A 14049-nucleotide genomic window follows, 5' to 3' on the forward strand; every position below is an offset into this window, starting at 1 on the left:
ATACCTTGTAAAATCCATATCAATGGGACCCTCCAGTGGATCTTTTTCATTGTGATGTCTAAAAATCTATAAAAATACAACCTATTTTTATACATTTGTTTAAGATTTCTTGAGTGTCTAGTGTATTTCTTCTTCAATAGTTTTGGTGCTGTTTACATGCTTTATTCATGTTTCTTTTTTAGTAGGCCTTGCTGCCCAGAGACACAGTTACCCAGGGTTGAGCTAGAAAGTTTAACAAACAAATCCTACTGATCCTAAAGGGGTTCGTAAATACATTACATGGTGAGGTTGCACAACCACTCCATATAATACACCTAATTTCCACAAATTGGTGCCAGGGGGGGGGCAGAACTTATGTTTAGCAGTACCATACAGTTGTTGAAGTCCTAAAACCACTTAGAATCTGCCAAGTGGACACCTAGAAACATTTTTTGGTACTTTCCGAGCAGTTGTCTAGTTGTGTTGTCTCCAAAGGATTTGTTTCCAAATGAATTGTAAAAAAAATGTCAAGAGCTGAGAAAGTGTTGAGAAAGTTGTGGCAATGTTTCCTGCTAGCCCCAAAGCTTGGGAACACCGTCAAAAATCTTTTGGAAAAGTCTCAGGAGTCACTTTTGCAACAAGGAAACATGGAGTTAGACCTGCCTGGTCCCTCCTCACTCAAGGGAGATGAGCCAAGGGCCCTTTGTAGGGACAGGAAGATCAACATGGGGGCAAAGCCAGAATAAATTAATGAATTGATCAAGGCCCTCAGAGCTTGGGAGGCGGCCCACAGTGTAGCTGCACACCTCAAAAAGGAAATGTCCCAAGAAAGTGGGGAAGAAGATGATATGGAGGACAACAACAGTATTGTGGATGTGGCAGGTGGAAACCTACCCCCTTTCACTGGACAAGGGTCCCAGAGTCAATAGTCAAGCAGGCTCCATCACAAGCCAGAGGTCCCTGCAAGAGAGCACAGCAACACTGGATGTGGAGGAGAGAGCCATTGTCCTGGCTAAGAAAAGAGTGGCCCTGGAGAAGAGAAGGGGCCAGGCTGGACCTAGAAAACAGAGAAGATCGGCCGGGGTTGCCTTTAATGTCAGATTGCCCAAAGAGATTGTCTCTAGTTAAGTCCAGGGGATAACATAGATAATTGGATGGCCTCATATGAAAGAGCTCTCAGAATGAGGAAGGTCGATACACAACACTGGGGGACACTGGTATGGGAGTTAGTACCATAAGCTTGTAGGGACAGACTTCTCACTTGGAGGATGAGATAGCAGAGTTCTACCCACACATGAAGGCAGCACTAATTGAACTCTTTATTGGGCCTCTGAAGAGTATAAATAGAAGCTTAGGACAACACAGAAGGGGGCTTCACAGACATGGGTTCACTTAGTTGACACCTCAGTTAAGTCACAAGATGGTTGGATTAAAGGCAACAAAGTAGGCACATTTGAAGGGCTATACAATGTAGCGGTTAAGGATCACATTTTGACACATTGTCACTCAGAGAAGGTACATCAGCATCTGGTGGACTCTAAGGTGCGTGGCCTAAATGCCCTGAGCAAGATAGCTTATGATTGGTTCATACCCAGGTCTGCAAAAAGTCCCTGGGAAGTGGCCAAAAGAAAAATTGTCACACCCCTTCGCTTCTGGGGAAAGATTGGATAATGATAAAAAGGATAGCCCCAAAAAGTGCCCAAAAGATGCCAAAGTGGGGAGTCCAGAACCACATCCCATCCAAAGGGGAGTGAGTATCAGAGAAAGACGTTCCACCCCTCAAAGGCTGGAGTGTGTTTTGATTGTAATTTGCCAGAATACAAGAGGGAAGATTCAATGTGCACAAAGAAGGCACCCACCGGTGACTATTCCAAGGCATTGGCTAGTATATGGATAGCAAGCTAGCCCCTAGAGACAATACACAGAGGACATCTTAGTGTCCATGGGAAGGGGGAACATTGAACATTTGGCTCAATGGCCCCTAAAAACAGAGAAATACCAACAGTGGCAAAATATTTATGAGGTGGAGGCTCTAAGGAATGCAGGTCCCAGTGTAACCATGATGATGGCCAAACTGGTTTCCACAGACCAGATCATACCAGAAGATGTGCACAAGATTGCCAATGCTGAAAATGTCACAGATTCACACCCTATGGCTGTGTTTGACTTTGAGTGGGCAGAAGTCACAGACTAAAAGATAATAGCTGTATTCTCTGCCATCAAAGTAGAAAATCTACTAGACAATGATCTTGAAAACTCTGCTTGGGCAGAGGTGGAGAGAAGAACTCATGCAGCAATGCGGAGTCTTCCTGAATGGGTTCAAATGGGGTTCTTCAACTACCACAGCACATATTGGCCAGGGGTTGTGGAGCATGACACACTGGCCTAGGTCTCTAGAGCCAAGAGAAGGGGCAGAAAGGCTGGCAATCCACCTTCCAAAGGGCTACTTGGCCAGAAGGAACCCAATCCAAAGGCGGAATGTTTGGTACCTGAAGAGGACCCCTGAAGCCCTAAGAGACTTGCCAGACTTGGCAAAACTCCAGATTTTTTCCTTCCAATCCAGTGCACGGACGTCTTAGCCTATCTGTACCATTGTGCCAATGTACACATTATATCTTGCTATTCCCACACTGCAGCTAAAACAAACAGATCCAGGCTGGCCTGATCACGCACCAAGCATTTTCCTGGTAGGTTGGAAGAGTGGGAAGTGGTTTTGGTGAAGGTGTGACTGGTTTTTGTCTGTTAACCGGGTCGGATGATGCTGATTAAATTTAAACACACTTTACAACCTTTAAAGCCAGTTGCAAAAATGACGTTTTTTATAGTACACACGTCAGTGAATAGTGACTGCCTGCATGCACTTAAAAAAAATATTTGTTTTCGAAATTGGTTTTAGAGCCCCACAGGGAGAATGATAGCTTCCCATGTCTACAGGACTGGCCTGGAAGCAGGATGGGTAATTGCTGCTGATGCATGAATGCGTGTCTGGTTTTGCCCCACACCTGGCACCACAAGGAATATTTACAAAATGCAAAATATGCCACTCACCCAGTCTTAAAATGAATGGGTCACCCGGCAACACTTCAGAACTACCTCATATAGTAGATCAGAAGTGCTCCAAGAGGCCATCATGCCAGGCCTGCCCCTGTTCGATTTATACTTCTGTATCGGGTGAAGGATGGCCGGCTGGCCACTCTTTACTCAATTTAGCATAGCAGAGCAAACAGGTCTAATGGACTGATCTAAGATGCTATGGATGGCAGTACCAGAAAAGTGACATTCAACTTATTTTCAGTGTTATACTACCTTGGTAATCGTTTCCCAAGTTGGCTCTTGTGAGAAGTGGATGGTTTTACATTTATTCCAGAATTGCTTTTGTGGTGTTCCGTGTGCAGGTATGCCAAGTGGATCTCCTGAGAACAGTCTTTGTGTTACATTTAAATGGCAATGGATTGAATGTGGAGGAGGGCTGTGTAGAAAAGTTGTCTGTTGTGTTCTGCCTTTACTGGGTGAAATCTAGTCTCAGACACTAATGAATAATTAAAAAAAGGTTTTCTTGAACACACATTTCCTCCTGGATATTAAAAAAACATTGACCATTATGTGTTTCATGATTTTTTGCATTGAAATACCGCTTCTTATGGGGCTGGTATTAGTCATGTTAGGAGCTTGAGATACAGTGCTCTACCTGAAATACCATATAAGATTATGCATCTTTAATACCCCAAAAAGGGCATGATGATTCAAGGTCTGGGAACATTTGTGTCTTCTAATTTACAAAGGTTGCAAAACGTGTGATGGTCAATGTTTTTCTATGCCTGGGAGGAACTGTATTCAATAACCTTTTCGTTTAATTATACAACAGCCTGTAATACCCTTGATCGCAGATTATTTGTCCTTTTAAAATTGTTTGCATAGTGCCAGGGGGTGTATAACTATATGTATATATTGAGGTCATAGTCAGTCTTAATGGAGCATTTCCACTCAATCCCCTGTTCAAAAATGTTAGCTGTTCCATGTGCCTCAGTCAACTCCAATTCAACCCTCCAAGCGAACAGGTTGCTTAGAGGTGATACTGCAAGATTCACTCCACCTCTGTAACATCTGTGAAAAGCACTCACTCTGTGGTAAGCATCAGACTAACAACTGGCTTCTGAACACAGTCAAATGACAGAATTATATTACTTATTGATGGAGTGACATTTATGTTAGTAACTTACTTGCGGTGAAAGGCATGCTGGCATGGCAGGATTCCAAGCTCTTCCTTCACCTTGAAGTCATCTAGGCACACTGCACAGGTCTGCTACAGAGATGGGCGAGAAAGAGTAGAAACTAAGTAAACCAGGAACACCCCTAACTGCTTTTGATCACCACAATGGCACACTGTCAGAGCTCAAATATCCTCACATTCAAACAGTGAGTTAAATATTTTAGATAGTGTTAAAACCCCACAATGACAACCAAGCACAATATGAGTGGGATCTTTGAACTCTATACAAATGTTGTGCACTGGATGAGAATAAGAGTCTGTCTTTCTTTGCAGAAGGATATTAGGTTGGGTTGGCTTTCAAGCTTTGCAAGGAATACAGGCAGCTGGATCTAGGTGATGGAAGTATCATAGTGTAATTCAGTGGTTCTATATATGCTATTTAGATAGCAGCTGGTCTGTATCTACTTTGATTTATTTGTGTTTGGGGAGAATTACTGTGCGTGAATGTTCCAGGATCTCAGTCTTCATTGTGAGAGGATCATTGACTTCAGTCACACAGGCCAGTGCCACAAAGGGCACACTAGAATTATGAGGGTGATTCAGCTGATAGCTGTTTCTGTGGGAAAAGAAGACGGTCGCACAGAATTTATTTCCTGTCAATTTTAACCATAGAGGACCTCAATCTGAGAACTCATATAATGGTATACCTTGCTTGAAAGGTCTAACTAGGACCCTTTTGTTAGCATGTAAGAGGCTCCAAGAACCTAGTATCATGTATGAATAAGTACATTTACTCCATATGGGAGGGAATTGTTCAGGTGAGAGGTAACCTTATCAATTTAGGACTATTGTGAATTACCATGATCCATGAAGGTGTAACTGTCATAATGAGAACCTTTTGCTTGCTGATGACTTTCAGCGGGCTGGATGGATGGTTGAGTGAGTGAATGAAACCCAAGTGTTCTCTGAGGTAAACAAAGAACAAAAAGTGTCAGGCAAAACCGATTAGAAGTTCTCAAATAAATCCTTCACTGAGGTAAAGTAGGTCTCTGAGAAATAGCAAGCTGTAAGGAAATCTCTCATCCTGTATACCTCTGAGAAGACGGAGATACGGGAAGTAGCAAAGATTCAGTATGCTTGAGCAAAACATGTAATGAATCAGTGAAGTTATGAGTATCCCCTTTTGGTTTACGGTAAAGCTATGATGAAAATAAAGGAGTCCACGCTGGGTTCATGAAAATGTGTAGTAGTATATTGGGAAATGTATTCTGATTGGATTTCTGTGAGGCGTGCCCCCTGACAAAAGGAGTAGTGGGCACTCTCTTAAGGGTGCATGACGGTTTAGCAGGCCATCTTTGGGCGGCCAAACAGTCATGCTCATATTGTATGTTCTCCACCGAGCTGTAATGCACAGCTTGGGTAGAGAATATACACAGGCTCTCAGGCCCTGTGTGAGTGCCAAACCACAGCACTCAGACCAATCACAGCGCTGCTTTCATGACGACAGCAGCTTCGTGATTGGCTAGGGGAGCCTGAGAGCTTCCTGCCTCCTGCTTCCTGTGTCGAGGACTGAGAGGCGGCGACCGGCCTGAAGGTAAGTCGATTTTGTTTCCCAAACCCCTCCCCCTGCCACCCCTGTTAAGCATCAGCTGCCACTGTGTGGAAGAATTGCATTTCCATAATGAAAAGCTTTGAGTTGACTTTGAGGGAACTCATCAGTTGTTTGCCAAATGTGACAACTGGTAACACTCATACTGGACATATCTGCGAAGCGTTTATGGCATGTAATGTTTATGGTTTCCTAAAATAGCCCAAAAAAGAGAATGTTCCTCGTTTTGTTTAATAGCCCTCATAGAGGGGGGATAATCCAGGAGTAGTCATAGGAATGTCAATGCACATTGATCTATGATGCAGAAGGACTGTGGTGAAATGTGAATGAGGAGGTGGGGAACCATCGGCCTCTATTTTGGTATTGTAAAGGTAACTTCAGAACACCTTTCCTGAACTGCCACAATTGCATTCGGAGAAATATAGTCATCAGTAGTTGTTTGAAACGGACAAAATCAAATTGACCGGAATTCTCAGAACCAGTGACTCCTGCTATCCCAAGACAACCGGTAGCATCCACAGCCAAAATACCAACACCTCAAAATTATCCTGGCTACCAAACCACCTCTGAAGTGCAAACTAGAAGTAAAAATGCAAGACTGTTGCAAAATTATTCACAAGTCCGATACTAAGAGAACCTCCTGTGTCCAAACCTTCACTAGTTCCAAAAAGACAGTACTTTGTTGATGCAGCTTTATATTATTTCCAAATTAATTTCAACACTGTTCTTGGACAATGGGCTTCATGATACTAGCCCCGAGAACTGCTGCGTCAACCCCACACAAGGGCCAACTGAACCTCAGCAGTAAGCTGAGGTGTTCACTGGAACTGAGTAAAGCCTGGCTTTGTTTAATGATTAGGGGCCTGAAATGGAAACCCACGTTTACAGGCCTGTTGTGTATGCTTGAAGAGAAGTCTAATTTGGAACGATGATAATACTAGTTGACCGACGACAATAGAGCTGACACTTCACGATTGTTATGCCAGTAAAAGAAAGCCCTACAACTGCTGAGCCTCAAGATTTCACTCCATTAACTGATGAGGTGATAGTCTAACCAAAGAAAGAGACTCATCCAGCAGAGAGACTGAGAAGTCTAGAATGGGTACTAAACCTCACATACAGTGCAGTCTCTAGAGTTTGAGGTTTCCTCACTGCTGGATCAGGGATTGGAAAGGCTCTAAACTAGAAAGTATTCGTATAGCAGAGGAACAAGACGCGTATAATTCTAAACAATTGGTAGTACCTTTAAAGCTAAATCCCAAACTGTGTAGATTTAGCAAATTGTTGGTATGTGTACTAGGACCCTCGTGGTTCTGGGGCAGACCCTGAACAGGAACTGCATGATATGTGGGGAGCCGTGAGGGTGTGGTTATGGGAAGTATGATGTAATGCGCTGTGTGCAAGCGAATGCTGGAGAATAAAGTAATGCTTAACCGCTGCTCCCATGTGCATTAATCTATTTGCATGCTCCAGGGCTGGTGAAGATGCTACAGTAGAGAATCTGAGTTAACAAACAATATCCCAACTGGTATTATTGAAAAGACAAATAAAATAGATATGCATAAAGCATTATGAGAACAGAAATAAGGTGACTCAATAAGTTTTTCAAATGGGCTCATGACGGTGTTTTCCGCCCCATCAAGTACTGCGGACCGCATCCAGTATCCTACAGCACCGTTGCCCCTTACAACCCAGTCCTGAAGATGATCCCAAATAATGAGGATCGAAACGTCGTCGACCGCTCAGCGCAATAAAAGGCGCAGCCTACAGTGTGGTTCATCCTAATTACAGTCAACTCAACTCAGAACTCATGCTTTACGATTCAGTTGGAGCCAAATTGTTTTCCATTTTTCACTGTATATATTCAAGCACCATTCACTATGCGCAGTTTATGCTGACCACAATTGTCACTTGCGTCGCCACCCTGTATGTCACTTGTACACTTTCAGCACCAAGTACAATTTGGGTTGTGTTGTTATTTGTCTACCTACAGTGCTGTTACAACTGTAAATTGCCTAACTACTTCTATCTATTACATGATGCCATAAGCACATTTGAAAAACGTATTGAGTCTCCATTCTGTTCTCATAATGCTTTACGCACATCTATTTTATTTGTCTTTTCAATAATACCAGTTGGGATTTCGTTTATTAACTTTGATTATCTACCCCAATCCCAACGTGGTTGACGGGTCGTTCTCCTGTAGTATTTTACAACAGTAGAGAATCTGCCATCATCAGTGGAGCTGAATGAGTCATGCAAAGACATGTGGTTAAGGTCTGGGAATTTCAATTTATCTGGATCCTGAAGTGGGCTTATCTCGCCATTGAAAATTAAAGGGAGTTCTCAGTCAAAGATAAGCAAGCAGTGAAGGCCAAAACCAAGTTTAACCCTTTGGATGCGTCAGACGGCCCCTGGCCGTCTGACGTGTAAAATTTTGCTGCATCGCAGGTAATTCCACCCACATTCAAAGGGTTAATGTTTTCTTTGCTTCAACAGAACTGACCAGTAGGTTAACCAAAGTTGCTAGAAGTTGGCATGTAGGATGGTCTATGGTAATGTAAGTGGTATCCAATATTAATAAGGATGTAGTCCTGTGAAAATTCCATTATACTTCCATATAAAGAGGTTGGAGAATACGCGTGAACCGTACTCTATGGTGTGCTAAAAAGCCTGCTGAGGTGTCCACTTACTCCAAAGTATTAATCAGTAAACTTGATTAAACGCACACTGGCAAAGCCAGTTGGCCTGGCCTTGGCAAGCGAGTATGATGGCATACAAGACAAAAATAAAAAGCAAATAAATGAAACATGCCACTACATAAACATAATCACTATATGCTTTGGATAAAAATTAAAATGTCCAAAAAAAGTACATTACATGTAATTTTAATAGAGCAGTACAAGAGTTTCAAGGCGGCCAACAGGAATAGAAACCCTTTTGATCTCTCACGCACATCACAGAAATTTTAAATCAGGAATTCTTGGCACAAACAGCCACCATTGTTTTTCAATTATTGTATCTTGGAAACATTAACCACACAAAGATAAATGCAAAAATAGAAAAGGCAAAGGCTGGAGAGACCAACGCATGGTAAAAGAAAAGTATTGACCCACTGTCACTGAAGTGCAGTTAATTTCAGATGGATTTGCCAGTGGCGGCTCGCCGAGGGACTGCTGCGGGGAGCGAAGGGTGAGGTTAGGGGGTAGTGGAGTCCGACATACGATGGACAGGAGTAAGGTAAGCAATTAAATAAATAAAACTATTTACCATGCACGAGCTGCGTCGCCAACTCGGCAATGCAGTGCGTGCAAAAGAAATAGTGTTATATATTTAATTACTTACCTTACTCCTGCCCAGGGCCGGACTGGGAACCACAACGGGCCCTGGCAAAGTGCTCGGCCGGCCCCCCTTTCCCCAAAACCGGCCCCCACCTATGCTGCGCACCGGGGGATTGCCCGATGCCCGCTATGGCCAGTCCGGCCCTGCTCCTGCCCATCGTATGTTGGACTCCACTACTCCCACCCACCCTGCCCCTCCCCTGCTTCACCGCCCCACAGCACTCCCTCGGCGATTTACACATGTGACGAGGCAAAATGCCTTTACAAAGAATGCAAGAGAGACAATTGCTCATGTGAGCTGACCCACTGGCACATGCTGTGTATAAATACTATGGTCACCGGGAACGAAATTTAACTAATAGAGGAACAGAACAATAAATGCAGAGAGTTGACTCAAAAGCCTCTAGATGTGTATGTTTTATTTGTGTTTTTCTGATTACGTGAGGTCAGGTTAACAGATGCTGTCTCTATGTCAGACCTAGAAAAGAAATAAAGGTGGAGTTGCAAAGTTTTGTGCTAAGTTGTGTGAGAATTTTGTTCTTAGAACTACGAGTCGTTATGCACATTTCATTTTTTACCTTGTAATGTTGACATATATAAATCTGTTCACTGCCGTTTTGATACTGCAGGACTGCACCTATTGTAAGAATCAAGCTAGCCGGGCTGATGAGAGGTGTTACCTCGAAACCGGGCCGGTCCTCGGATGCTTGTTTCCGTTCTGGGAAGGACATGGCTTTTGTAGTTCGGACTGGACTGTTCCCATGGGGCACAGGGTCAGCGCTGATTTGCATACCGCCATTGTCTAACCCAGGGTGGTGTGGAGTGGAAAAACGATGGATTTGGGCCCAGATCTTTGGACTGGGGTGAATGTGTGACATTGATCCACATTCTGTCCATCACTGTTGTGTTTGCAATTACCGCTCTAAGTGTACTGGGGATGCTCAGACGTGAGTCCCAGGCACTCCACACCACTGGAATCAAGCTAGCCGGGCTGATGAGAGGTGTTACCTCGAAACCGGGCCGGTCCTCGGATGCTTGTTTCCGTTCTGGGAAGGACATGGCTTTTGTAGTTCGGACTGGACTGTTCCCATGGGGCACAGGGTCAGCGCTGATTTGCATACTGCCATTGTCTAACCCAGGGTGGTGTGGAGTGGAAAAACGATGGATTTGGGCCCAGATCTTTGGACTGGGGTGAATGTGTGACATTGATCCACATTCTGTCCATCACTGTTGTGTTTGCAATTACCGCTCTAAGTGTACTGGGGATGCTCAGACGTGAGTCCCAGGCACTCCACACCACTGGAATCAAGCTAGCCGGGCTGATGAGAGGTGTTACCTCGAAACTGGGCCGGTCCTCGGATGCTTGTTTCCGTTCTGGGAAGGACATGGCTTTTGTAGTTCGGACTGGACTGTTCCCATGGGGCACAGGGTCAGCGCTGATTTGCATACCGCCATTGTCTAACCCAGGGTGGTGTGGAGTGGAAAAACGATGGATTTGGGCCCCGATCTTTGGACTGGGGTGAATGTGTGACATTGATCCACATTCTGTCCATCACTGTTGTGTTTGCAATTACCGCTCTAAGTGTACTAGGGATGCTCAGACGTGAGTCCCAGGCACTCCACACCACTGGAATCAAGCTAGCCGGGCTGATGAGAGGTGTTACCTCGAAACCGGGCTGGTCCTCGGATGCTTGTTTCCGTTCTGGGAAGGATATGGCTTTTGTAGTTCGGACTGGACTGTTCCCATGGGGCACAGGGTCAGCGCTGATTTGCATACCGCCATTGTCTAACCCAGGGTGGTGTGGAGTGGAAAAACGATGGATTTGGGCCCAGATCTTTGGACTGGGGTGAATGTGTGACATTGATCCACATTCTGTCCATCACTGTTGTGTTTGCAATTACCGCTCTAAGTGTACTGGGGATGCTCAGACGTGAGTCCCAGGCACTCCACACCACTGGAATCAAGCTAGCCGGGCTGATGAGAGGTGTTACCTCGAAACCGGGCCGGTCCGCGGATGCTTGTTTCCGTTCTGGGAAGGATATGGCTTTTGTAGTTCGGACTGGACTGTTCCCATGGGGCACAGGGTCAGCGCTGATTTGCATACCGCCATTGTCTAACCCAGGGTGGTGTGGAGTGGAAAAACGATGGATTTGGGCCCAGATCTTTGGACTGGGGTGAATGTGTGACATTGATCCACATTCTGTCCATCACTGTTGTGTTTGCAATTACCGCTCTAAGTGTACTGGGGATGCTCAGACGTGAGTCCCAGGCACTCCACACCACTGGAATCAAGCTAGCCGGGCTGATGAGAGGTGTTACCTCGAAACCGGGCCGGTCCTCGGATGCTTGTTTCCGTTCTGGGAAGGACATGGCTTTTGTAGTTCGGACTGGACTGTTCCCATGGGGCACAGGGTCAGCGCTGATTTGCATACCGCCATTGTCTAACCCAGGGTGGTGTGGAGTGGAAAAACGATGGATTTGGGCCCTGATCTTTGGACTGGGGTGAATGTGTGACATTGATCCACATTCTGTCCATCACTTTTGTGTTTGCAATTACCGCTCTAAGTGTACTGGGGATGCTCAGACGTGAGTCCCAGGCACTCCACACCACTGGAATCAAGCTAGCCGGGCTGATGAGAGGTGTTACCTCGAAACCGGGCCGGTCCTCGGATCCTTGTTTCCGTTCTGGGAAGGACATGGCTTTTGTAGTTTGGACTGGACTGTTCCCATGGGGCACAGGGTCAGCGCTGATTTGCATACCGCCATTGTCTAACCCAGGGTGGTGTGGAGTGGAAAAACGATGGATTTGGGCCCAGATCTTTGGACTGGGGTGAATGTGTGACATTGATCCACATTCTGTCCATCACTGTTGTGTTTGCAATTACCGCTCTAAGTGTACTGGGGATGCTCAGACGTGAGTCCCAGGCACTCCACACCACTGGAATCAAGCTAGCCGGACTGATGAGAGGTGTTACCTCGAAACCGGGCCGGTCCTCGGATGCTTGTTTCCGTTCTGGGAAGGACATGGCTTTTGTAGTTCGGACTGGACTGTTCCCATGGGGCACAGGGTCAGCGCTGATTTGCATACCGCCATTGTCTAACCCAGGGTGGTGTGGAGTGGAAAAACGATGGATTTGGGCCCAGATCTTTGGACTGAGGTGAATGTGTGACATTGATCCACATTCTGTCCATCACTGTTGTGTTTGCAATTACCGCTCTAAGTGTACTGGGGATGCTCAGACGTGAGTCCCAGGCACTCCACACCACTGGAATCAAGCTAGCCGGGCTGATGAGAGGTGTTACCTCGAAACCGGGCCGGTCCACGGATGCTTGTTTCCGTTCTGGGAAGGATATGGCTTTTGTAGTTCGGACTGGACTGTTCCCATGGGGCACAGGGTCAGCGCTGATTTGCATACCGCCATTGTCTAACCCAGGGTGGTGTGGAGTGGAAAAACGATGGATTTGGGCCCAGATCTTTGGACTGGGGTGAATGTGTGACATTGATCCACATTCTGTCCATCACTGTTGTGTTTGCAATTACCGCTCTAAGTGTACTGGGGATGCTCAGACGTGAGTCCCAGGCACTCCACACCACTGGAATCAAGCTAGCCGGGCTGATGAGAGGTGTTACCTCGAAACCGGGCCGGTCCTCGGATGCTTGTTTCCGTTCTGGGAAGGACATGGCTTTTGTAGTTCGGACTGGACTGTTCCCATGGGGCACAGGGTCAGCGCTGATTTGCATACCGCCATTGTCTAACCCAGGGTGGTGTGGAGTGGAAAAACGATGGATTTGGGCCCAGATCTTTGGACTGGGGTGAATGTGTGACATTGATCCACATTCTGTCCATCACTTTTGTGTTTGCAATTACCGCTCTAAGTGTACTGGGGATGCTCAGACGTGAGTCCCAGGCACTCCACACCACTGGAATCAAGCTAGCCGGGCTGATGAGAGGTGTTACCTCGAAACCGGGCCGGTCCTCGGATCCTTGTTTCCGTTCTGGGAAGGACATGGCTTTTGTAGTTCGGACTGGACTGTTCCCATGGGGCACAGGGTCAGCGCTGATTTGCATACCGCCATTGTCTAACCCAGGGTGGTGTGGAGTGGAAAAACGATGGATTTGGGCCCAGATCTTTGGACTGGGGTGAATGTGTGACATTGATCCACATTCTGTCCATCACTGTTGTGTTTGCAATTACCGCTCTAAGTGTACTGGGGATGCTCAGACGTGAGTCCCAGGCACTCCACACCACTGGAATCAAGCTAGCCGGACTGATGAGAGGTGTTACCTCGAAACCGGGCCGGTCCTCGGATGCTTGTTTCCGTTCTGGGAAGGACATGGCTTTTGTAGTTCGGACTGGACTGTTCCCATGGGGCACAGGGTCAGCGCTGATTTGCATACCGCCATTGTCTAACCCAGGGTGGTGTGGAGTGGAAAAACGATGGATTTGGGCCCAGATCTTTGGACTGGGGTGAATGTGTGACATTGATCCACATTCTGTCCATCACTGTTGTGTTTGCAATTACCGCTCTAAGTGTACTGGGGATGCTCAGACGTGAGTCCCAGGCACTCCACACCACTGGAATCAAGCTAGCCGGGCTGACGAGAGGTGTTACCTCGAAACCGGGCCGGTCCTTGGATGCTTGTTTCCGTTCTGGGAAGGACATGGCTTTTGTAGTTCGGACTGGACTGTTCCCATGGGGCACTGGGTCAGCGCTGATTTGCATACCGCCATTGTCTAACCCAGGGTGGTGTGGAGTGGAAAAACGATGGATTTGGGCCCAGATCTTTGGACTGGGGTGAATGTGTGACATTGATCCACATTCTGTCCATCACTGTTGTGTTTGCAATTACCGCTCTAAGTGTACTGGGGATGCTCAGACGTGAGTCCCAGGCACTCCACACCACTG

The 14049-nt window shown here is 46.2% G+C and overlaps 1 protein-coding gene across 2 annotated transcripts in view; it reads right to left on the minus strand.

Moving 5' to 3' along the window:
- RNF122 (ring finger protein 122) overlaps positions 1-14049 on the minus strand; it is a 69976-nt gene that overhangs the window by 10801 nt on the left and 45126 nt on the right. The window contains exon 4 of one of the 2 annotated variants that reach the window (XM_078666186.1): positions 4200-4279. In XM_078666186.1, the coding sequence (XP_078522312.1) occupies positions 4200-4279 (80 nt within the window). Of the gene's footprint in view, positions 1-4199; positions 4283-14049 lie in introns of both variants that reach the window. The other variant, XM_078666185.1, reaches the window with a different exon arrangement.

The sequence above is a fragment of the Lissotriton helveticus genome, chromosome 11 (genome assembly GCF_964261635.1).
Source record: "Lissotriton helveticus chromosome 11, aLisHel1.1, whole genome shotgun sequence".
Taxonomy (NCBI): domain Eukaryota; kingdom Metazoa; phylum Chordata; class Amphibia; order Caudata; family Salamandridae; genus Lissotriton; species Lissotriton helveticus.